The 24478-nt window shown below is 42.8% G+C and overlaps 1 protein-coding gene across 10 annotated transcripts in view; it reads right to left on the bottom strand.

Annotated features, from left to right (window-relative positions):
• pfkfb3 (6-phosphofructo-2-kinase/fructose-2,6-biphosphatase 3) overlaps positions 1-24478 on the bottom strand; it is a 78200-nt gene that overhangs the window by 15033 nt on the left and 38689 nt on the right. For 4 of the 10 annotated variants that reach the window (XM_062983303.1, XM_008110259.3, XM_008110258.3 and 1 more), the window contains exons 1-11: positions 18424-18839; positions 6042-6167; positions 4926-5022; positions 3825-3891; positions 3215-3289; positions 3058-3114; positions 1889-2013; positions 1399-1606; positions 987-1133; positions 453-557; positions 46-175 (exon numbers count right to left, since the gene is read on the bottom strand). In XM_062983303.1, coding sequence (XP_062839373.1) covers positions 46-175; positions 453-557; positions 987-1133; positions 1399-1606; positions 1889-2013; positions 3058-3114; positions 3215-3289; positions 3825-3891; positions 4926-5022; positions 6042-6167; positions 18424-18502 — 1216 coding nt within the window. In that variant the 5' untranslated portion in view covers positions 18503-18839. Of the gene's footprint in view, positions 1-45; positions 176-452; positions 558-986; positions 1134-1398; positions 1607-1888; positions 2014-3057; positions 3115-3214; positions 3290-3824; positions 3892-4925; positions 5023-6041; positions 6168-18423; positions 18841-24478 lie in introns of those variants that run through there. The other 6 variants (XM_062983300.1, XM_016993531.2, XM_062983299.1 and 3 more) reach the window with 4 other exon arrangements.

A 24478-nucleotide genomic window follows, 5' to 3' on the forward strand; every position in this document is an offset into this window, starting at 1 on the left:
TACACAGGTGACTAAGGATTGCTGCAATGGCTTGAGGCAATTCACCTGCACTCTTGTCAAGGAAGTAGGCCAGGAGACACCGCATGACGGCTTGGTGACAGATGACGAGGACATTCTCCTGCCTCTCCAGCTCCATGATGACCGGCTCCAGGCGCTGCACCAAATCTTGGTAGGACTGCCAGAGACGCAAGGAAACAAAGCAAACATCAATATGTTGCAGAAGATAAAAGAATTCACAGGAAAATTAAGTTGACAAGGAGATGGTGCTTTTCTTGATGTTCTCCAGGCCACCAAAAATGGTTTTGTGGAGACCAGAAAGTCAAAGACAGCAATCAGGAGAACCATCTTGGTTGAGGAACAGCAGAGGAAAGGTCTAGAAAGGCACTTTCCACCCACTTTCTTCTCATTCTTCCCATATTTTTCTAGCTAGTCCCTCCTTCCAACGGACATACCTCTCCTGATGGATAGCGGTAGTAGTATTTGTCCTGGTCACGCAAAATGAACTCTTCGGGATACTTCTCCTTTATTTCGTCATATGTCATCTCTTCACACACACCCTGAAAGAACCAAGGAGAAATGTTTCTTCTGCTGTTATGGAAAGCTATGGAGCCCATTCCCAAACTGTGTTCTAGTCTCCTTAGGTTCTTCTGATGGTTCTTTGGAGACCAAACAACCCCCTATAGTGCACACTTCAGCTATGGAAGAGGTTACAGTGCCCATTCCAGACTATATTGTGTTCTAGTCTTCTTAGGATCTTCTGATGGTTCTTTGGAGACCAAACAACCCCCTATAGTGCACACTTAAGCTATGGAAAAGGTTACAGTGCCCATTCCATACTATATTGTGTTCTAGTCTCCTTAGGTTCTTTTGATGGTTCTTTGGAGACCAAAGAACCCCACACAGCCGATACAGAAGAGGTTATAGAAAGCAATCACCCTCCTCTTCTCTATCAGAATTACACCTCCAAATCCATCATTAACACTTACGGCATCAATTTCATTCAAGGCCTTCCACTGCTCATAGGGCATGTCAAGGGCTTCTGCCGTCTGGATTGTCCTCTTCAACTGACTGGTCCAGACCTTGAGATCTTTCAGGTTCTGCTCCTGGACAAAATGCTTCAGGGCAATGGAAAACTAGAGAAGGGAAATAAATGGAGAAGAGATTATGACCTTCTGTTAGACCCCTATCTCAACTCATAGCCAGAGTTGATTCCAGAAGTGACAAAGAGAGGTTCAGTTGTGTCTGTAATAAGGATACCAATCTTTGCTTAGGTCTGACAATAGCAGTGCATGATTATTTGAGGACGTGTTCTTATCTGGCATAATTTAGATTCCTACCAACCGAATCCCATGAACTGCAGTCAAATTACATTAAAGGAAACCATAAACAGACTCCTACCTTCTTGCCTCTGATGGAGAGCCCCGAGTCTCCTCCAATCCTCCCTTTGAGATTGGATTCGCTCTCGCCGTGCCGGCACAAGTAGATGGTGCGTGGCTGGACATGGATGTTCATTAAATAGTAGACGATGCGACTCTGGATATGGTCTTGGACCCTGTTCACTAGGTAGCGCCTGCCGACATCAATCACCTTGATAAGCGATAATTCTCTGGGGAATAAAAAACGCCATGCGGTAGATCAAAAACCATAGAATTGAACTGGAAGATTTACAAATACCCAAGTGGATATTACTGAAGGACCTAGAGATTCCTAGAGAGAATATATTACTCAACTCTACAATAATCAAAATCCATAAAGTCAGACTTCTCAAGTCTGGACAGAAGCTGAACTTTCTGCATGCACCTAGTAACTTTGGCAGGGATAATACATGTATCCAAACTATTTTTCCTCTTCCAAATCTAGAATTCCATGAACACCACATTATCCTTACCTGTCATAGTCATCTGGGTCAAGAGGTTGGTAACTCGACTGGTAACAGCTGATCCTCTTCATAAAATCTTCCATAGCATCATTGGAATTGCAGTCCTTATAATCTGGGCTAGACAGCTTCACTTCCTAAAGCCATACAAAGAGAGAGGGAGAAGAAATTATATACTGAGATAAGTTTTGGCATAAAACCAAGGTTATTTGACTGATGTGTTGACAGGGGACAACTGGTCAAAAGACCCACAATGACCCAAATCCTTCAGGGGATGGAGAAAGAAATGTACCGTATATACTCGAGTATAAGCCGACCCAAATATAAGCCAAGACACCTAATTTTACCACAAAAAAACTGGGAAAACATTGACTCCAGTATAAGCCGAGGGTGGTAAATTTCAGTAATAAAAATAAGATACCAATAAAATTACATTAATTGAGGCATCAGTAGGTTAAATGTTTTTGAATATTTACATAAAGCTCAAATTTAAGATAAGACTGTCCAACTGATTAAATCATAATTTTCATCTTCTTCAATGTAAATGTGCTTATGTAACCTTTTAATAATAATAGAGTAAAATAATAAATGCAATAATAATAATATCAGAGTGAAATAATAAATGTATTAATAATAATAAAAATAGAGTAAAATAAATGTAATAGTAGCAACAATAGAGAAAAATAATAAATGCAATAATACCAATAATAATAGAGAAAATAAATGTACCATATATTCTCGAGCCGACCCAAATATAAGCCAACCAGGACCCTCACCGGAGTATAAGCCGAGGGGGGCTTTTTCAGTCTTAAAAAAAGGGCTGAAAAACTAGGCTTACACTCGAGTATATACAGTAAGCCATTCGTATTCATAGCCTTTGGGCACTGGAGCTCTCCATGGATCACAGGACTAATTTTTACAAAGGGACTAAAAGGAAGAAGGAAAACGTACTCAAGGTGAACAATTAAAGAGTATGATGACTTTTAATAGACTTCAAACAAGCCGAACAAAAACTCAAGGCTTCACCAGGAATAACAAAACTTGGAAAAGGTCCTACAATTCCCAGAATGTTGGCTGGGAATCCCGGAAATTGTAGTCCAAAAAATCACCTTTTCTAAGCTCTATTCAACATCCAACTCTCAACAACATTCTTGATGGAGAAGGACACCTTTCCCGCTTACCATGATGTTGGTGGCGACAACAGTTGGGTCATTGCAGACCGACTCAATGAAGAACACCTGGTGGGAACAGAAGGAAAATGTGCATATTTTAAAAATGAGTCATTATGATAGAAGCAACCACATTAATTTTATATCATCATCTTTTTTTTTTACTCACTTTAAATCCATTTTCTTTGGCAAAATGCAAGATCATTGATCTTCTCTCTCGGGTTGTGTTTGTGGCATCAAAAACCTTTATGATAGAAAACACAATTGTAAGAACCGGCAGGAGAAAAGATGGACACTAACCAACTGGACTACTGAGTAGAGTCTTATCTTGTTTGTAAAGAAGGGCTGGGCTTTATTTAGAAAGCTGCCTCTCACCAAGCCATTTGGCTATCTGACTCAGTATAGTCAGTCAACTGTCACAATCTCTTCAGAGTTTCATGATTTGAAATAAAAAACTTGGGAGACACCATTGGCTGAACCTTTGATCCCTCTGCATGCAAAAGATGAATTCCACTCCCATTTAGCATGATTCTAGAGAGAGTAGAATCAAAACAGAACCTAACTTATAATAAAGGAATCTTAAATGTTTAAAATACAAAGCACTGGAGTCAGGAATACAATCATAAGGTCTAGTACAATTTCAAAAACTATTTTTTGCACACATGACCTAATGCTGAAAAGGTACATTCAAAAGATGGAGACAGAACGTCATTCTGCCTGCAGCAAGGCCTTAAGATTTCAAAAGAAATATTAAATACATCAACCAGAAAACTACTCACCGCAATCTGACCCCCTTCCTCAGACAAGTACACCTTGACATCTCTCAAGGCAGCTAAGGCACATTGCCTGCAACAACAAGAAAAACGGGTTAAGGATGTTCCAAATTGCAGAGTTGGGAGACAGGATTGATCCACCTGTTCTAAAAGCCTCCCCAGTCTCATCTTAATACATAATCCAGACCAGGATGGGCTGTCCCAAGGAAGATAAACGGTGATGCTCAAGAACTTGTTTGCAGGAGTTAATTTATATTTCAAGGGAGCTATCCAAAGTACTGGAGATATTGGGCAAAGCGGATTTACTGGACCACAATCCGCTAAAGCGGATACATGTAAGACTGAAAAAACCTTTCAGTCCCAATCCTAGCTTAATTGTGTTGTCGAAGGCTTTCATGGCCAGGATCACAGGGTTGTTGTGTGTCTTTCGGGCTGTGTGGCCATGTTCCAGAAGCATTCTCTCCTGACGTTTCGCCCACATCTATGGCAGGCATCCTCAGAGGTTGCCTGCCATTGATGTGGGCGAAACGTCAGGAGAGAATGCTTCTGGAACATGGCCACACAGCCCGAAAGACACACAACAACCCTAGCTTGATTCTTTTAGTTTTCTTCCTGGGTAGTATTTCCAAAAGGGATAGCCCTGTCTTCTTGGGATATCCTCAATAGCATGAAAGGGCATCTCCATTCATATGCCTGCAAGAATGCCAAAAAAGCACTCAACTCAAAGAAATTCACTACAGGTTGGTGTTGGGAGTTAATTGAGACACATTCACCTTTTTGTCTCAATCTATATTTATTTACAAGTATTTATACAGCACGGTCAGCGCATTTCAGCGTCTGGCTCGATTGGCAACAAGCAAAGCACATTATCTCTAAACTTGTCAATGCCCACATTCCAGAACAGTGATGGATATCCAGTAACTTTTGCAAAAACTACACAGTGTCACTCTAGCCATTAACCTTTTTCCATGCATTTAACTCTTACTCTACTGAAATGTTTCACTACTTACATATTGCAAGCACACACACAATACAATAGCTTTAAACCATAAGTGAAAATTTCATACTACACAAACCATAACTTCCAACACTATGAGTCACACTTACTTGCGGACTTTCATAGCCTCCTCATTGTCAGGACGAAAGAAGTCATAGGAGCTGTAATGTTTGACAGCCTCCCTGCGATATTCCCCAACATTGAACACTGTGAGACAAAAAGAGGTGGAGATGGTCAGGAGGCAAGAAGCAAACAAATGAAATTCAGTGAGCTTCCCAAGGAAAAACAAGCCATTGAGTATCCTAATAAGAATCACTGACTCTATCTTTCCAAGACATGGAGGGATGTTTTGATAACAGAATGACTTCAGATTTGACTTTCTCTGGGCTGTTGATGTGCACAACTAGTAACATAGGTATAGAGTAGGATATTACTTAAAAAGCTAAAAGAGATGTACAATAATAGGACACCACTCTCCCATCTTGCTTTTCTTTTTATTCTGGGGTGGATGGAGTCACCCCATTCAAGTCTCCCAAGATATTCCAGTCCCATGAACATACAAAACGGCTTGTTCTAACTGAGGCTACTGATCCATCCAGACTAATATTATCTATATGCACTATTTGGCTTCCCCTGAGCCCTTCTGAGGCCAAGTACAAAGAAATTTCGTCAGAAACAACTTCTTGGAAAGATACTTTCAAACGTACTATAAATCACTTCTTCTCAAGCTGCCTGATGTGACAGGCAGGTTTTTTTTGTCTCAATAGCCTAAGCATGGCACCGTATCAGCTACTATATGATTACCATGTTGCATGATTTCCTTCCCATGGGTGAGCAGCCAAAAATTCAATCTGCAGGCCACAACTGTTGGGTGATACTGTTATAAATGGATGGATATGAAAGATAAGTAACTATCTGAGACATGTGGTATACCACACAACAAACATGGCCTATCAGAAAGCCACACAACCTGATTTTCATTTAATTATTCTTGAGTACATTGTATGTGTGTGGTCATGTATGCGTGTGAAAATGTTTCAGAAAAATCCACCAAACATGCAGCCTGTTCCAAGAGCATCTCTTCAGACATCCATCTCAAGAGGGTTCATTTCAAAAAAATAAATAAATAAACACCAGTGGTAATGGATTAGTGGATGATGCATTTACATAGGAGGTTGCGCTTGAAGTTACCTCTGTGACTCCAGTTTTAAAGAAATGAAGCTCACCTTTTGTTGGCACGCCAATCCAATTGAGGTAGCGTGTCAGCTTCTTGGAAATGTAGGTCTTTCCACGGGCCGGGAGGCCTACCATCACAATCACAGTGGGAGAATTGGTGAGCTGCGGGCCGCAAGCTGAAATGGGTTTGGGAGAGAGAGAAACAGAAAAGGGAAAAAGTGTCTGGTGAGACAACGGAGGTTCACTTTTACAGCTTTAATATTGGAATTTACAGAAGAAGCCAACTGGGATAAACATTGGCAAAGCAAAAAAGTCAATCAGAAGCACAGATCTGGTTCTAATTAACAAGGCAGCTACAGCACTTAAGGGGACCAATTTTCATCCAAAAGTCACCATTTGAAGAAGTTATCTCTAGCTGAGCACCAGGATTTGGTGGCAGCTTTGCAGGAATTGGGCAGGTGGGAATGTCTTCATGTTTATCCATAATTTGTGGCCCTCAGGAGCATCACATACATACTTTGAGGCAAAAGAAATAACAATCTAAATCACTTTGAAACTTTGTGGAAACTAAAAACTCCAAGGGATGCAAACAGCCCCCATAATTCCCACCCCACCCCCTTTCCAGATTTCCTTCTCCCATAAACTCACTAGATTGCCATGGGCAAACTTCAGGCCTCCAGATGTTTTGGACTTCCAACTCCCATGACTCTAACACCCATGCCCATGCCTGCACTAGATGGTCATAAGAAAACCACTGTAAACAGCAGCCTCACTATCTTCAATAAAGGAAGAAGGCATAGAATTATTCTAAGGATTACCAAACTGATATATGAAAATCATTCTGCACAGTGAGAAAGCCGTAACAAAAAAAAATGCAAATCCTATTGTCATAGTCTTGATCTCTCCTAATACCAAGGGCCTGGGGAAAGGCAACAGCTTGCGATTTGTCACAGATCCGCTCTGTTGCTCCAGCCTTCAGGCATTTTTGCAAAATCATCTGACTCATCATCGCAAGAGACACGTGCCAGACAAAACAGACACTGCAGAGGGGCTTGGAAACGAAAGCATGGAATGGCAATCAAGATCCAACAACACAGTCACACTTATTCTACTTATCGCAGGATGAGTTTGCATATGGCATACTATAGGTGTTGCCTTTTTCTCCTAGGAACAGATACAAAATGGGCTGTAGCACGGCTGGTAAATCACCAGCAGTAATAAGATCAATAAAAAGGTAGCCAGTTCGAAGCCTGGTCAGGGTGAGAACTTGACCATCACGCCCAGCTCACTGTTTACCTAAACAGTTCAAAAACAACTTAGAACTGTAAGTAGAGAAATTAGGTACTGCAAATTGCAGGGGAGGTGTTTTACGATACCATAAAGAGCAAGACCAGAAATGCAGTGACCAAGAGGAAGGTGGAAGGAGGAGGTCCTGATGGCTCTTCGTCATAGAGAATGGAGAAACAGCACCCGTGACTGAATCCGAGCTCAACCTCAACCTCCAAGGCACCAAAAAAACTGGACTTCAAGACTACATACTGTACCTTCTTCTGTTTGTTCTGTTTGTCCAAATGGCATTGAATGTTTGCTGTGTATGTGTACTGTGATCCGCCCTGAGTCCCCTTGGAAAGATAGGGTGGAATATAAATAAATTATTATGTTATTATTATCCTATAACTCTAATAATTATGAAAATGTATGCAACTCTACTGGGGGCCAGTTCTTGAATCGGTGTGCTGTCACTTCAAAGCTCTGGTTATTCCTCAATGGAGCAGAAATCTATTTACATGCAACAATTGTTTGCCCTTCTCCTCCCTCTGCTATGACATCTCTCAGACCTGGCATGAAAGGTGCCTTCGCCTTTTGGAGCTTGGTCCTAACTCGCACATCTCTATGGCAACAACAACATGTAAACACATTGCACGGCATGTATATGAGTACATGATGACCAAGGGATCTGTCAAGCCGACTTTGGCACACAAGAAAAAACAAATTCACGGGACAAAGATGAGCGGTTGGCACCCAGTCTGAAATGATGGCACACCAAATGCCCAAAAGGAGTTTTGGAGTGGAACAATGCCAAGCCAAAAGAAATAAAAAAATGCCCTGCCTTCCTTGCATTCCAAGCATCTTTTCTTCAGGAACAAAAAGTTCCAAACACTCAAAAGGTAAATATCAAAAGGTAAACCCAGCATATCCAAGACTACATAATTTGGAGCCTCCAAACATCTATGAAGGAATTGTTCTGTAACAGATCGCACTACAAAGCTGCACTGAAATTACTGAATTGGAAACTCAGGATGAACACGGCTACTAATTATGGTTATAAGCTTGAATAAAGCGTTGACTTTTCCCAAGCACGCAAGAGCCTTATTGTGTACACCAAAAAGGAGCAGAATGCATTGAACCCGCTTGTTTTCTTTCAGAGAATGGAGTAACCCATTCAACCAGGGCAGACAGAGTCAGCCAATGCAAACTAGTTCAGAATACTGAAACAGGGTGTTTTGGTGGGAAAAGCGAGATAGTTTTCTCAATGCTTGAGGAACGGAGAGAGAGACAGCTTATAGGCAGCTCCCTGAAATGAATGAAAAATGCACAAAAGCAGCATCATTGCAGCATTCAAGGAAATGCCAATGGAGAGTTTTCATTAAACAGCTGACATCCATTTACTAGTAGTCAAATCAGGCTTTCATGCAAAACACTGCATGTAGGCGAAGATCATTTCCCAAGGGACTCTCAAGCCGGCTTTCTCACTTTTCCACTTTTGAGCCTGAGTGGTAAATATTAACCAGAAGTGCAAAGTGAAGCCAATTTCCCCATCAGTTGTACTCACAGGGTGGCCTTTTATCATTGTATTTACACTACAGAACAACAATGAGCAAGGAGAGTGCCAGCAGTGGTACCCATCCTGACCTCTGAGCTCCCATTTTCACTCTGGGCACCAATTACTAACCAAGAGATGGAGCAAAGGCAGATTTAATTAATCCCTCTCCTCTGCCAAGGATGAGGTATATAGATTTCCAGCCAAGAGCATTGGGTGTTAAAATATTGTGGGAAATGGCAGCCAGTGTGGTTGCATAAGTGGCAACTTCCACGAATGCTTTATTCCTATGGCACTCCAATTTTGAAATTCCAGTCAGTCTCGGTCGAAACGAGACATGCAGGTTAAATTTCCGCTCAAAGTAAAGAAAGCCTCCAGGCTTCTCCAGATTCTTCTGAAAGGGCTTCTGAGTGACTCACGCCAGCCTTCAGCAAGCAGCACAATAGTCCAATAAATATAATGCACATGGGGAATTAATTCACTTGCAAAGAAAGGATGACATCCAGAGATAGAGTTTTACAAAACTCTCTCAAAATGGTACAGAAAGACATTCCATCCTTTGTCTTGATAGAAATCCAACAGACAATGGGCACATGTCACTTATCCACACAGCATTCAGCAATGACAACGCACATATCAGAGGAAGACTAATCTCATTCCCATCCAGAACCAAAAACTTGTGTTCAAACCAGACTTTTAGCATTTATGTTTGAAGCTACAAACTAACAGTCAATCTTAAGATTTTGGGAATTATAGTCAAGGGTTAGGAGCCCCGGTGGTGAAGTGTGTTAAAGCACTGAGCTGCTGAACTTGCGGACCAAAAGGTCGCAGGTTCAAATCCCAGGAGCGGAGTGAGCGCCCGCTGTTAGCTCCAGCTTCTGCCAACCTAGCAGTTCGAAAACATGCCAATGCGAGTAGATCAATAGGTACCGCTCCGGCGGGAAGGTAACGGCGCTCCATGCAGTCATGTTGGCCACATGACCTTGGAGGTGTCTATGGACAATGCCGGCTCTTCAGCTTAGAAATAGAGATGAGCACTAACCCCCAGAGTCAGACATGATTGGACTTAACGACAGGGGAAACCTTTACCTTTTAGTCAAGGGTTATCATAAATTTAACATTCAGACATAACCCTAACTTACACCAAATTAGAAATGAATGCTCCAATCCCTTTGTAGCCATGGCAAAACTGAACAATGAACCATTGTTGAGAATCATATCAAATGTAAGTGGAGCCATTAATCAATTCTGGGTTTTGGTCCAAGGCTTGGGAGAACCTCTGATCCTACATCATTAGGATTATATTCTTGAGCAGGTAGTGGGACCAAGAGAAAGCCCTTTTCAGATGGCCACAGAGCTTTAGCAAGCTCTTAAACATGAAAAATTCAAGCTGTGAATGGTGGAATCCATGGGTACGGATGATCAAAGGTATTGCTTAAATACAAAATGCTATATGGAATTGCAACAGAAGTAATCAGTTTTGTGAATCTGAAGACATGCTACTTGTTTTTGTTTTAAAAGGGAACCGTTTCTCACAGGTAGGTATGTTAGAGTGAGTCACGCATGTGCATGCACACCAAGGCACGTACACACTTGGTGCAGGCAAGGCTCATCCAGGCAACATACAAGCAGCTCTCCTGGATTCCCTGCTGCTGCCGGGAGATGCCTCGCATTCTCTCACTCTCTCCATCCTCATCCTGCCCTCCTCCCAGTGGGGCGTCTCAGCCCATTAAGCCCGCAGACAGCTTTGGAGAGATCCTACGTGGGCGACGTGCGGGCGGGCAGAAAACGAATGGATAACCACTAGGAATTCTGACTCAGGCATCTCTCTCCATGCCAGCCATCCTTTTGCTAGGAGGAGGAGCCCTGAATCAGGTATCATCACTCCCACATCAGAGCCATTCAGGGCCAGCAGAGCACATGGGGCTCTTAAAGGAGAAGACACACCCTCTCCGCAATCCCTGCTTTCATGCAGTTTGCATCAGCAAAGAACCCCCAGCGTGAGCTATTCACAATTTCTTTGAAGCTGCTGCATCTTTATTTGGAGTATGGGGCTCATTGGTCCGGGTTTGGTTCTTTCTTTTCTTTGAAGATTTGCCTCAAGCTACAAAAGAATGTCTTTTCTAAGTTATGAAGCAGTAATCAAGCCTTACTCAATACTAATGTTTTCACTGAATGCAAGCATCCAGTTAAGACTCCAATCATTGTTCACACATATGGGCATCATATAAATGCAAGCATCCAGAATGAAATCATACATCAAATATACCACTACTGTATAAATACACATAGACAAGCTTCCTGGATTGAAACAATCCACCTGTATGGATGGATTCTGTATTCCATTATGTAACATGAATTTTGTTCCTGGGTCATAAATGTCATTTCCTAATTGGTTCTACCATAAAAACATGGGGAAGGTTTATTAAACTGTAGAAACGTTGCTTTTGCAGTATACCCGATGGCACAATGCATTAAACCCTTGTGCCGGCAGGACTGCTGACTTGAAGGTTGGATTGCTGACCTGAAGGTTGCCGATTTAAATCCGGGGAGAACATGGATGAGCTCCCTCTGTCAGCTCCAGCTCTCCGTGTGGGGACATGAGATAAACCTCCCACAAGGATGGTGGAAACATCAAAACATCTGGGCATCTCCTGAGCAACGTCCTTGCGGACAGCCAGTTCTCTCACACCAGAAGCGACTTGCAGTTTCTCAAGTCACTCCTGAAACATGCAAAAATCTCTGCAGCACATTTTGCTATAGTTTTTCAATATCTCATCGAGTCTCAACCAATTCAACATAGTTTGTGGCAGCCACAAATAAAAAGTTTCTGAAATATAACAACTACAGTAGAGTCTCACTTATCCAACATAAACGGGCCGGCAAAACGTTGGATAAGTGAATATGTTGGATAATAAGGAGGGATTAAGGAAAAGCCTATTAAACATCAAATTAGGTTATGATTTTACAAATTAAGCACCAAAACATTATGTTATACAGCAAATTTGACAGAAAAAGTAGTTAAATACTCAGTAATGCTATGTAGTAATTACTGTATTTACGAATTTAGCACCAAAATATCACGATGTTTTGAAAATATTGACTACAAAAATGCATTGGATAATCCAGAATGTTGGATAAGTGAGACTCTCCTGTACTTTCAAAGTAAGGACCGCACAATTAAACAGGAAATAATGCTTTCAAACCAGGAATAGATTTTTTTTTTCCTAATTTTGTTACATAGTATACATTATCCATATAAGAGGATGGTTTCGATCCAGGAAGCCACAGCCATGAAACTGTAAAACCTGAGCAGAGATGTTAAAAACAAACCTTTCTTAGTGTTTCATTCGTAAGGCTACCATAAACCAAAGTCAAATAGGCAGTAATTAAGAACAGAAGATGCTAATCTCAGCTGAATTCACAGACTTCTAAGTAAACAGACCAGCAGCTGACAGTAAGTGGATGTGCTCTACTTTGGAGTAAATAAGGTTTCAGATTGGGAAGTTTATGCATCTACAGAGAAGTGCAACTGTGTAGAGTGTGTTTGCTATCTGAAATGATGGGGATGGTTGTTCTACGGCAGGCATGTGCAAACTTGGGCCCTCCGGTAGGCTGTTAGGAATTGTGGGAGTTGAAGTCCAAAACACCTGGAAGGCCCAACTTTGCACATGCCTACTCCATTCTCATCCAATGCACTCCTGCTACAGCTGTCTGCAAGCTGCGCCAGGAGTTGCATCACACACCGGAAGACTTAAAACAGACTGGTCACGAGACATCGAGCCAGAAGAATGAATGAATGATGCAGGGTTTTTTTCCTCCCGCCCGCAACTCAGCCCAGCGTTGCTTAGGAGAATTACAGTCACTTGGGGATTTTTTAAAAGGCAATATAAAAAAGAAGGGATTAGATTAGTATTTAACCAAAGCCAAATGTTTGAATTCATTCAATCAGTCAGGGATGATAGGAAAAAACCTAACTTTTGCAATGGTAGAATAACGCCAGACTTGCTTTATGGAATTAAGGAGATAATTGAGATATGATCCAGCCTGAAACTGTCATAGCCAGCTACAGTGTATGGAGTTTCATTAGATGATGTTGCCAACAAGATTGTGGCATATTTTGGCCAAGGAAGAGATTGATGTTTTGTAAGTTTCCTTCCATTTGGCTGGTCTCACTTGTTAAGTCACCTGCATCATCATCATTACCTGGTATATTTTTATTGGGTGCACCCATGATGTTTGTGGCAGTTAAACCTTGACATGCAGAAATGGATCAGCATCTGAATGTGTGCGCAAAGTTTAGTTTCCACAAATGGGGGGTCAGACTGGATGACCTCTCAGAAAATCCAGACCCATGATTTCTGAGTGAACAGGTTGCCAAAATGTGACATAGGTGGTGGAGAAATACAAGGAAAATGGTGAAAGGTCATCCGTTCTGTTATATTTAAAACAAACCCAATGTTTCAAAAAATTATTTCATATTTTAAAAATTATTTGAAAAATTCTCCAGGCATGACCCATAGAGATCCAAATGCAAAGATGGAAGATAGATATGGGACAATGAAAATCTAATGGGGGCAAAATACAAGTATGCCCTCCAACACCTTGGGTATTTCAAGATCTCTTTAAGGTCCACAATCCCCTGCAAAACAGGATACTCAGTCTTAAGTACAGCCTGACACAAAGAAATCCAAGTACTTTGTCCTCTCTCAGACAACTACGTTTTAATTCCTCAGTGATGGGATGCTCTGGGGTTGGACCAGCGGAAAAAAAGTCCATCCATAGACATGCCAGAAAACACCTCCATCCTCGTCAGGTTTGTCAGACTGAGTGGCTCCTAAAGCTTTTTGAGAAGTGGTCTCTTCTACCTACAACAACACCATGGTCTTATATGTAGTGATATGTAGTGATAAAGATCTTTTATGCAGGTATGCAAGTACTTAAGAGAGGAAGAAAAGACCAGGGTGGGGCATGGCAACAGAGGACAGGAATTTGTGGGATGCCAAGAAGCACTCCTCCACATCCCCCTTCCTCCTTTGGAATTCAAAAGGGTACCCTGTAAAAGGAAATTAATAGAATCACTGAATAATAGAGTTCAAAGAGACCACATGGGCCATCTAGTCCAAGTCCCTGCCATGCAGGAAAAGAACCATCAGAGTACCTCTGACCCCCGTTTCTTACACACACACCTTTTACAAATGCCCCAAAGCTCATTTTGCACACAATATCTTGGTGTCCATAGAACCATCAGATAGCAAACAAAGGAAGGGGGTCACTATCTTGACCAACCCTGTGTGGAAAATATGGGATTGTGGAGGAATGCTCCCTGGCTTGGTGGCAACAGGGACCTTGAGAGAGATGCCATGGGATAGACAGGTTGATGGGAGGAGACACTTTGGAGATGGATCTCGATACAAGTTCTACTTTCATACCACACCTTTTACAAATACCCTAAATCTCAATATCTTTGCACCCATAGAACCATCAGAAAGGGAAAAGGAGTTGGGTTGCTGCGCGTTTTCTGGGCTATGTAGCCATGTTCCAGAAGCATTCCCTCCTGACGTTTCACCCACATCTATGGCAGGCATCCTCAGAGGTTGTGCAGTATATTGGAAACTAGGTCAGTGAGGTTTATATATCTGTAGAATGTCCAGGGTGGGAGAAAGAACTTGTCTTTTGGAGGCAAGTGTAAATGTTGCAATTAATCACATTGATTAGCAGTGAAAAGCCTTAGAGCTTCAAGGTCTGGCTGCTTCCTGGCCTTTGGGAATCCTTTGCCTGGAGGTGTTAGCAGGCCCTGATCATTTCCTGTCTGGAATACCAGTTTCCAGAGTGTTGTTCTTTATTTACTGTCCTGATTTTGGAATTTCTTAATACTGGTAGCCAGATTTTGTTCATTTTCACGGTTTCCTCCTTTCTGTCGAAATTGTCCACATGCTTGTAGATTTCAAATGGCTTCTCTGTGTAGGAGTGGTCCAGCATCTCTGTGTTCTCAAATAATATGCTGTGTCCAGGTCGGTTCATTCAGTGCTCTGCTATGGCTGACTTCTCTGGTTGAGTTAGTCAGCCACTTTGAAGCTGGAAGGCTTTTCAATGCAAGATGTTGTGTGCAAAATGAGCTTGGGGCTTTTGTAAAAAGTGTATATAATAAATAGGGATCAGGGGTACTTTGTGCTTTTCCTGCATGGCTGGGGCTTGGACCAGATGGCCCATGTGGTCTCTTCCAACTCTATTATTCTATGATTGTATGCAATGTGCTTTTATAGGGCATCTTTTTGAATCCTAAAGGGGGCAGGAGATGGGGAGGGGGGTGTGGAGGAATGCTTCTTGGCATCCCATAGATTCCTGTCCCCTGTTGCTATATCCCATCCTGGGCTTATCTTCTTCTATGAACCTTCCACAGATATATCAACCCATCTTGCCTAGTTTCCATCAGACCTCACAACCTCTGAAGATGCCTGCCATGGATGTGGGCAAAACATCAGGAGCGATTGCTTCTGGAACATGGCTATTTTTTAAATTATTATTATTTTGCATGTCAGGAGCAACCTGAGTCGCTTCTGGTGTGAGAGAATTGGCCGTCTGCAAGGACATTGCCCAGGGGATGCCCGGATGTTCTAATATTTTTGCCATCCTTGTGGGAGGCTTCTCTCATGTCCCCGCATGGAGCTAGAGCTGATAGAGGGAGCTCATCTCCCGGGTGGGATTCGAATCTGGCAGCCTTCAGGTCAGCAACCCAACCTTCAAGTCACAAGGCTTTAAAATCCCCTACGCTATCAGGGGCTCCAACATGGCCATACAACCCGGAAAACTCACAGCAACACAGAAAAGGGAGTTGCCACCTGTGCCAGCCCATGTGGGATTGCAGAGGAAAGATGATGCTCACAATGTGGATGCTCAGTGGGGAGGAAGATACGGTACCATGGGGTGGGTGTGTGGGTTGGCTATTAACTCTATGGCGCGACTAGCTGGACCAATGGCGAGGAGGGTCTCTCTCCTCCTCCTCCTCCTCCTCCTCTTCCTCCATCGCCATGCGAGGCGTGCTCAGCCTCACAGCCGGGGAAGGGAGGAGGCGGAGCCGCCGGCCAGACAGGGAGCATCTCAGGTCAGCCGCATGGTTGTCGGAAAATGCCGGAAAACGTGGCTCTCGACACTGCAGAATCAATGCCGTTTGAAATCGCATTAACACCGGGCTCAACCCGCATTATTTCTACCCCTCAAGCCGGAGAAAAGAAGCAGAGGAGATAAAGGGGAGAAAGAAAGGCGAGGCACGCGTCTCCAAAGGCTCTCCAAAACGAGCCTCCTTTTTACGCACGGCGCATCTCGCCCTTTTTACGCACGGCTTTGGAGACGTTTGGATCCATTCTAGAATAGAATACCCTCCTTGAGCTCCTTCCCGTGTTCGCTCCGGAGCCTTTGAAAGGCAGAAACCCACGAGGGATCATTAACTGCCCACGCGAGGCGAGCGGGAAGGGAGGAAGTGCAATCTGGGAAGCCATGCCGGCATCTTTACGCACAAAGACCGGCGTCTCTCCCAAGGAAAGGGCCCACGCCCCCATGGCACAGAATTACAGAGATGGAAGGCACCCCAAGGGACATCCAGTCCAACCCCGACAACGCAGAGAAGCACAATCAAAGCACCCCAGGAAGATATCCATCCAGACTCTGCTTCAAAACCACTAGAGTGGGGACTCCACCAGACTCTGGTAGTAGATTTAGATGGAATCTCTTTCCCCAAATGTAACATCCTTTCAAATATTTATAAACATGTGCCTTTCTTGGGTTGCTGTGAGTTCTTCGGGTTGCATGGCCGTGTTGCAGAAGCATTCTCTCCCGACGTTTCACCCACATCTATGGCAGGCATCCTCAGAGGCTGTGAGGTCTGTTGGAAACTAGGCAAGGAAGGTTTATATATCTGTGTAAGGTGAGAGAAAGAACTCTTATCTGTCAGAGGCAAGTGTGAATGTTGCAAACTGGCCACCTTGATTGTCACTGAATGCCCTTGAAGCTTCAAAGCCTGGCTGCTTCCTACCTCCTTTCTTGGGAGGTGTTGGCTGGCCCTGATTGTTTCCTGTCTTGAATTTTCCTGTTTCCTGAGTATTGTTGAAATTGTCCCCATGCTTGTAGATTTCAGTGGCTTCTCTGTGCAGTCTGGCAGGGGAATTCCAGACAGGAAACAATCAGGGCCAGTTAACACCTCCCAACAAAAGGATTCCACCAGGCAGGAAGCTGCAAGGCCATTCAATGCTAATCAAGCTGGCCTCAAGCGGGCAAGAGTTCTTTCCCCCACCCTGGACATTATTCCACAGATACATAAACTCAACTTGCCTAGTTTCCAAAAAGATCTCACAACCTCCGAGGATGCCTGCCACGGATGGGGTCAAAACATCAGGAGAGAATGCTTCTGAAACATAGCCATACAGCCCGGACAACACGTGTGCCTTTCTCCTCTCCAAGCTGAACATCCCCAGCTCCTCATAAGGCTTGGCTTCCAAATCTTTTTTGACCATTTTGTCCCTTGGACACAATCCTTGGCACAGGGTTAGGATTCCAGCGTGAGGTCTGAACAAAGCAGAATAGAGAGCAACTCTTGACTTCCCACACTCAATACAGATACTATTTCCCTATGGATGCAGCCCAGGATCACATTGGCTCCTTTAGCTGCTGCATCACAGCCTTGGCTCGGCTTGTGGTCGGCTTAAAGACTCCACTGAATAGTGGATCCTGATTTCTGAGCAACTCTTGCCTTCCCACACACAATACAGGTACTATTTCCCTATGGATGCAGCCCAGGATCACATTGGCTCCTTTAGCTGCCACATCACAGCCATGGCTCAGCTTGTGGTTGCCTTCCCACACACAATACAGATACTATGTACCTAGGGATGCAGCCCAGGATCACATTGGCTCCTTTAGCTGCTGCATCACAGCCTTGGCTCAGCTTAAGGTCTACTTAAAGACCCCAATGAATAGTTGATCCTGATTTCCAACACAATACAGATACTATGTTCCTATGGATGCAGCCCAGGATCACATTGGCTCCTTTAGCTGCTGCATCACAGCCTTGGCCCAGCTTGTGGTCTGCTTAAAGACTCCAATGAATAGTTGATCCTGATTTCTTATGTTCCTATGGATGCAGCCCAGGATCACATTGGCTCCTTTAGCTGCCGCATCACAGCCTTGCCTCGGCTTGAGGTCTGCTTAAAGACCCCAATGAATAGTTGATCCTGATTTCCAACACAATACAGATACTATGTTCCTATGGATGCAGCCCAGGATCACATTGGCTCCTTTAGCTGCTGCATCACAGCCTTGGCCCAGCTTGTGGTCTGCTTAAAGACTCCAATGAATAGTTGATCCTGATTTCTTATGTTCCTATGGATGCAGCCCAGGATCACATTGGCTCCTTTAGCTGCCGCATCACAGCCTTGGCTCAGCTTGGCTCAGGTCTACTTAAAGACTCAAAAGACACAAACACTGAGGTTCCAGGCCAGGAGAAAGGCGCAAAACCTGTCCAAGTGTGCCATAAAAGGACCCTCGTGTCCCCCAACCCTCCCCACGGATGCCCCCCAGCCTTCTTCCCCTCTGAAAGGGCTCTTCTTCCTACTCACATCGGTGGGGCAGGGCCGGGTGGTTGTCCGGCGGGAGCCAGATCTTCTGGATGCGGCTCTGCGTCAGCTCCATGGGCATCTTCTTCCCCAGCGAAGGCTCCACCTTTGGGGGTCGCGGGAGGGAGGGAAACGAGGAGGGTCAGAGTCCCCAAAAATAAGGATCCACAGAAGACTGGGACCTGCTTCTCCTTCTTCCTGCAAGCCTCTCCTGGGATTGGGTCCTCTTGCACCAAAGAATTTGCAAATATAGATATATAGGTTTCCCTTAGGATGGGAAGGAAAAGGCTCTGCAAGGCCAAGGGGCCACTCGATGAGAGGAAGCCCCTTCCCAAAAGGCTCCAAAGAGACAACGTTGCTGCTTCCTTTCCAGGATTGAGACTGAGCTCTGACTGCCGGCTTCCCAGGCGCGGCTTTTTCAACAGCCGGCCGGCGAGAAGCCCTGTGACGTCACGGGCCCCGGGCCCCGCCCCTCCCTCCTTTTTCCGAAGGGGAGGGGGCATTTTGGAGAGCTCACGTTCTCAAGGAAAGACAAGAGGGACTCCCTGCTGCCCCCTTCGGGTGGTGGGGCGGAACTGAAGCAGGGACTTGTCAATCAAAATAACTCCCTCCCCAACCCCTCCTCCCCAACTCTCATCCAAATCATTTTTGGTCTCAAAATTATTTAGCTGCTTGTGATTTCCTTTATTTTATCACTTTTGAACTTATTTATTATGCAATGCTTTTGACGCGAAATAAATAAATCCAATTCAGCTTTGTGAAACTACATCTCCCAGGGAGCGGAATGCCTCGCCTGATCTTTACCAAACTAAAGGGTTTGTTTTTTTTTTTTGGTGGAAAAGGACAAAGCCCATATGAAACTACAACTTCCAGGAAGTAATCTCCAACCAAACTAAAATTCTTTGGTTGGGAAGGACAAAGCCCTTGTGAAACTACAACTCTCAGAAGAAATTTCCCACCAAGGTAAAGTTCTCTGGTGGGGAAGGACAAAGCCCTTGGGAAACTACAATTTCCAGGGGGGGAAATCTCCCACCAAACTAAAGTTATTTGGTGGAAGAGGAAAAACTCTTGTGGAACTGCAACTCCCAGAAGAAATCTCCCACCAAATTAAAGTTCCCTGGTGGAGAAGGGCAAAGCCCTTGTGAAACTACAACTCCTGGAAGAAAGTCCCCAAAACGGTAAAGTTCTAAGGTGGAGGAGGACAAGGCCCTTGTGAAACTACAACTCCCGGAAGAAATTCCTCACCAAGGTAAAGTTCTTTGGTTGGGAAGGACAAAGCCCTTGGGAAACTACAATTTCCAGGAAGAAATCTCCCACCAAGGTAAAGTTCTTTGGTGGGGAAGGAAAAAGCCCTTGTGAAACTACAACTCCTGGAAGAAATCCCACCAAATTAAAGTTATTTGTGGGGAAGGAAAAAGCCCTTGTGAAACTACAACTCCTGGAAGAAATCCCACCAAATTAAAGTTATTTGTGGGAAAGGACAAAGCCCTTGTGAAACTACAACTCCTGGAAGAAAGTCCTCACCAAGGTAAAGTTCTTTGGTGGGGAAGGACAAAGCCCTTGGGAAACTACAATTTCCAGGAAAAAAATCTCCCACCAAACTAAAGTTATTTGGTGGAAGAGGAAAAAGCCTTTGTGGAACTGCAATTTCCAGGAAGAAATCTCCCACCAAGGTAAAGTTCTTTGGTGGAGAAGGACAAAGCCCTTGTGAAACTACAACTCCCAGAAAAAATCTCCCACCAAACTAAAGTTCTCTTGTGGGGAAGGACAAAGCCCTTGGGAAACTACAACTCCCAGAAAAAAAAATTGCTTCCCCCCTGCACCCTCACCAAACTACAACTCCCAGGACTCCATAGCCATGACAGTTAAATTGATGTTAAAACTAATGTATAGATAGACACACCTGCTGTCTTGCTTGGAGTTGTCGTTTTACAAGGTCTGTGGCCTGCCCTTTCAAAGTAGCAAACTACAGCTCCCATGATTGCAGTGTTGAGCCACGTGATGTCAAACTACAGTGTGGAGGCACTCAAGGTTTTGTGTGTACACGATAGAATGGATGCAGTTTAACACCACTTTAATTGCAGAGCTTGATACCGCTTGAACTGTTCTGGCTCAGTGGGAGTTGTAGTTTGACAAGGTCTTTTGCCTTTTTTCTTCCAAAGAGTGCTGTTGTCTCACCAAACTACAACTCCGAGGACTTCAAAATATTGAGCCAGGGCCATGAAAGTGGTGTCAAGCTGCATTAATTCTAGAGTAAACATAACTTGAGCCTCCCTTATCAGAAATGCTTTGAAACTCAAGTGTTTGAGATGTTAGGTTTTGGAGCACCTGGATCTGAATATATGTAAATAATGGGATATAGGGTCTAAACCAGGCATGGGCAAACTTGGGCCCTCCAGGTGTTTTGGACTGCAACTCCCACAATTCCTAACAGCCAGTAGGCTGTTAGGAATTGTGGGAGTTGAAGTCCAAAACACCTGGAGGGCCCAAGTTTGCCCGTACCTGGTCTACACTGTCATATAATCCAGTTCAATGTATTATTTATATATTTATAGCTATATGTTTAGTAGGTTAAGCATCAGACTTGGGTCCTGGGAAATTAGGGTTCAAATCCCAGTTTAGCCACGGGTGCATCTACTACACTGCGGAATTAATGCAGTTCAACGTCGCTTTAATTGCCATGGCTCAATGGTATGTAATTCTGAGAGTTGTAATTTTATCCTTCTCTTCTCAAGAGTGTGGGTGCTTCACCAAACTACAAATCGCAAGGTCCATGACGGTTAAAGTGACATCAAACTGCATTAGTTCTACAGTGTAGATGCTCCCCTAGTTAACCCACTGGAAAAGTCACACTCTCTGATCAAACTGACAACAAAGCAGTATATTTAACAACAATAACAACACTGTGTAAATTAGCAATCCATAAGTCCCACTGAGTTTAATGGGGATTGCTCTGAAGTAAGCAAATGTAAAATTACAAAATCGAAGTGCTTATCATATATCTTTAAGGAAGAAAGTGCACACATGTCTGTGTTACATTACAATGCTTATTTATATAGCATTAAAAGTAATTTTTGAAGTCTAGGAAAGCATGCTCCAGAAAGTTGAAGGTAAATTATCTGGGTGTTTTTGTATCGACAGGTAAGAAGCAGCCCTTTATAAGAAAACACTTATGATGACAATATTAGAAAGAAAATATTATTTCCTGGATGAGAAAACCCAGAAAGACTTAAGTCAGAGTAAACAAGTTTTGGATTGTTTTTTGCATGTATTTCCTGGATTCCGGATAGAGGTATGTAAATATTAATCTAAGAATGCATGACAGGGAAATGGGAGTTTAAAATACAGTAGAGTCTCACTTATCCAACGTTCTGGATTATCCAACGCATTTTTGTAGTCAATGTTTTCAATGCATTGTGATATTTTGGTGCTAAATTCATAATACAGTAATTACTACATAGCATTAACTACTTTTCTGTCAAATTTGTTGTATAACATGATGTTTTGGTGCTTAATTTGTAAAATCATAACCTATTTTGATGTTTAATAGGCTTTTTCTTAATCTCTCATTATCCAACATATTTGCTTATCCTACGTTCTGCCGGCCCTTTTATGTTGGATAAGTGAGACTCTACTGTAGATGGTTGAAATCTATAGAAAAAGTAAAGTATAATGTACCTTGCTTAGATTCTCTGCTAATAAGTGCTGGTGCCTCACTAAACTATAGATCCCAGGATTCCACAGCATGGCTCCATAAGAGTTAAAGTGGAATCAAACTGCATTAATTCTACAGTGTAGATGCACCCCTGAGGCCTTTTCATACCACACATTTATATAGCACTTTTATTCCATTTTAACTTCCATGGCTGAACAATGGGATTTGTGGTTTGTTGTGCTCTCTGGCTGAAAATACTAGGGTTGTACCTCTAAACTACAAATCCCAGAATACTATAGTAAAGGTAATAATAAGTTTATTTATATCCCGCCTCCATCTCCCCCGAAGGGGACTCGGGGTGGCTTACAGCAAAATCAAATACAAAACAATGATAAAATATGAAACATCAAAGAACAATAACAAAAACCAATAATCAAATATACACAATAACCGAAAAAACACAACGCAGCATTAAAGGAAAAGGTTTCCCCTTGACAGTAAATCTAGTCATGTCCGACTCTGGGGATGGATGTTCATGTCCATTTCTAAGCCGAAGAGCCGGCGTTGTCCGTAGACTCCTCCTAGGACATGTGGCCGGCATGACTGCATGGAGCGCCATTTCCTTCCCACTGGAGCGTTACCTATTGATCTACTCACATTTCCATGTTTTCAAATTGCTATGTTGGCAGGAGCTGAGGCTAATAACAGGAGCTCACCCCATCCCACAGATTCGATCCGCCGACCTTCCAGTCAACAAGTTCTGCAGCTTAGCGTTTTAACCCACTGCGCCACCACGGCCCCTATATGCTATATAGCAGGGGTCCTCAAACTTTTGAAGCAGAGGGCCAGTCCACAATCCTTCAGACTGTTGTGAGGCCAAATTATCATTTGAAAATAATACAAATTCCTATGCATACTGCACATGTCTTATTTGTAGTGAAACAACAACAACAACAATAACAATGAAAGAACAATACAATATTTAAAAATGAAAACAATTTTAACCAACATAAACCTATCAGGATTTCAATGGAAAGTGTGGGCCTGCTACTGGCCAATGAAATAGTCAAGTTAATTAGGATTGTTGTTGTTGTTGTGTGCCTTCAAGTCATTTCAGATTTTGGCCGAGCCTAAGTCTAAAATCAATTATTTATTTACTGCATTTATTTACTACATTTATATTCTACCCTTCTCACCCCGAAGGGGACTCAGAGCAGCTGTATGTACATACAATATATTATATTATTAGCATAGCACAATATTAGCATTATATAGTTCTATATTGAACTATACCACTATACTATTATATGTTATGTAATATATAACATATAATTAATATTATTATATGGTATTATTATTAGTATTATATTGTGTAACATAATATTATTATCAATATTATATGTATATACAATATATTATATTATTAAAACTAATACAAAAATATTATATTATAAAACTGAGGGCGGGGGCCAGGTAAATGACCTTGGAGGGCCGCATCCGGCCCCCGGGCCTTAGTTTGGGGACCCCTGCTATATAGGATGCTATAGAGTGGAACGATATCTGTTCTGAAATCATGTAGTGCTGTAATTGTGTTGTCTGGAAGGACCTTTGTTCCCTCTGAAAACATCTTTCCAGGAAAAGGAATGTATAATGATTGATGCCCTCCTGTCCTGCTGAGCTGAGTGCCATTTAGAGTCCATCTGTGTCCCCAGGGTATTTCTGATTATATTCTTAGTCATGAACCAAGAAAGACTTTCATTCACACCAGGCCAGGCGTGGGTTTCAGTTTCGGTCTTTCTTTCTCAGGGTGCAGCTACACTGTGGAATTAATGCAGTTTGACACCACTTGAAGTGCCATGGCTCAGTGCTATAGAATCAGTGGAGCTGTAGTTTTAAAGGTTTTTTAGCCAAAGAACCCCAAACTACAATCTTCATGATTCCCATGGAATTGAGCCGTGGCATTTGTTGTCATTGTCCTGCTTTTACCTAACGGTGACACAATCAACATTTGAAAAGAGTACGATTTAAAATGTACCACATGCAAATATCAAAATACAGTAGAGTCTCACTCATCCAACACAAACGGGCCGGCAGAACATTGGATAAACGAATATGTTGGATGATAAGGAGGGATTAAGGAAAAGCCTATTAAACATCACATTAGGTTATGATTTTACAAATTAAGCTCCAAAAGATCATCTTATACAACAAATTTGACAGAAAAAGTAGTTCAATACGCAGTAACGCTACCTAGTAATTACTGTATTTACGAATTTAGCATCAAAATATCATGATGTATTGAAAACATTGACTACAAAAATGCATTGGATAATCCAGAACGTTGGATAAGTGAGACTCTACTGTAATGCTTATATTGTGCTATGTTAATAACATAATATATTG

Source organism: Anolis carolinensis, chromosome 5, assembly GCF_035594765.1.
Source record: "Anolis carolinensis isolate JA03-04 chromosome 5, rAnoCar3.1.pri, whole genome shotgun sequence".
In the NCBI taxonomy this organism is placed as follows: Eukaryota; Metazoa; Chordata; class Lepidosauria; order Squamata; family Dactyloidae; genus Anolis; species Anolis carolinensis.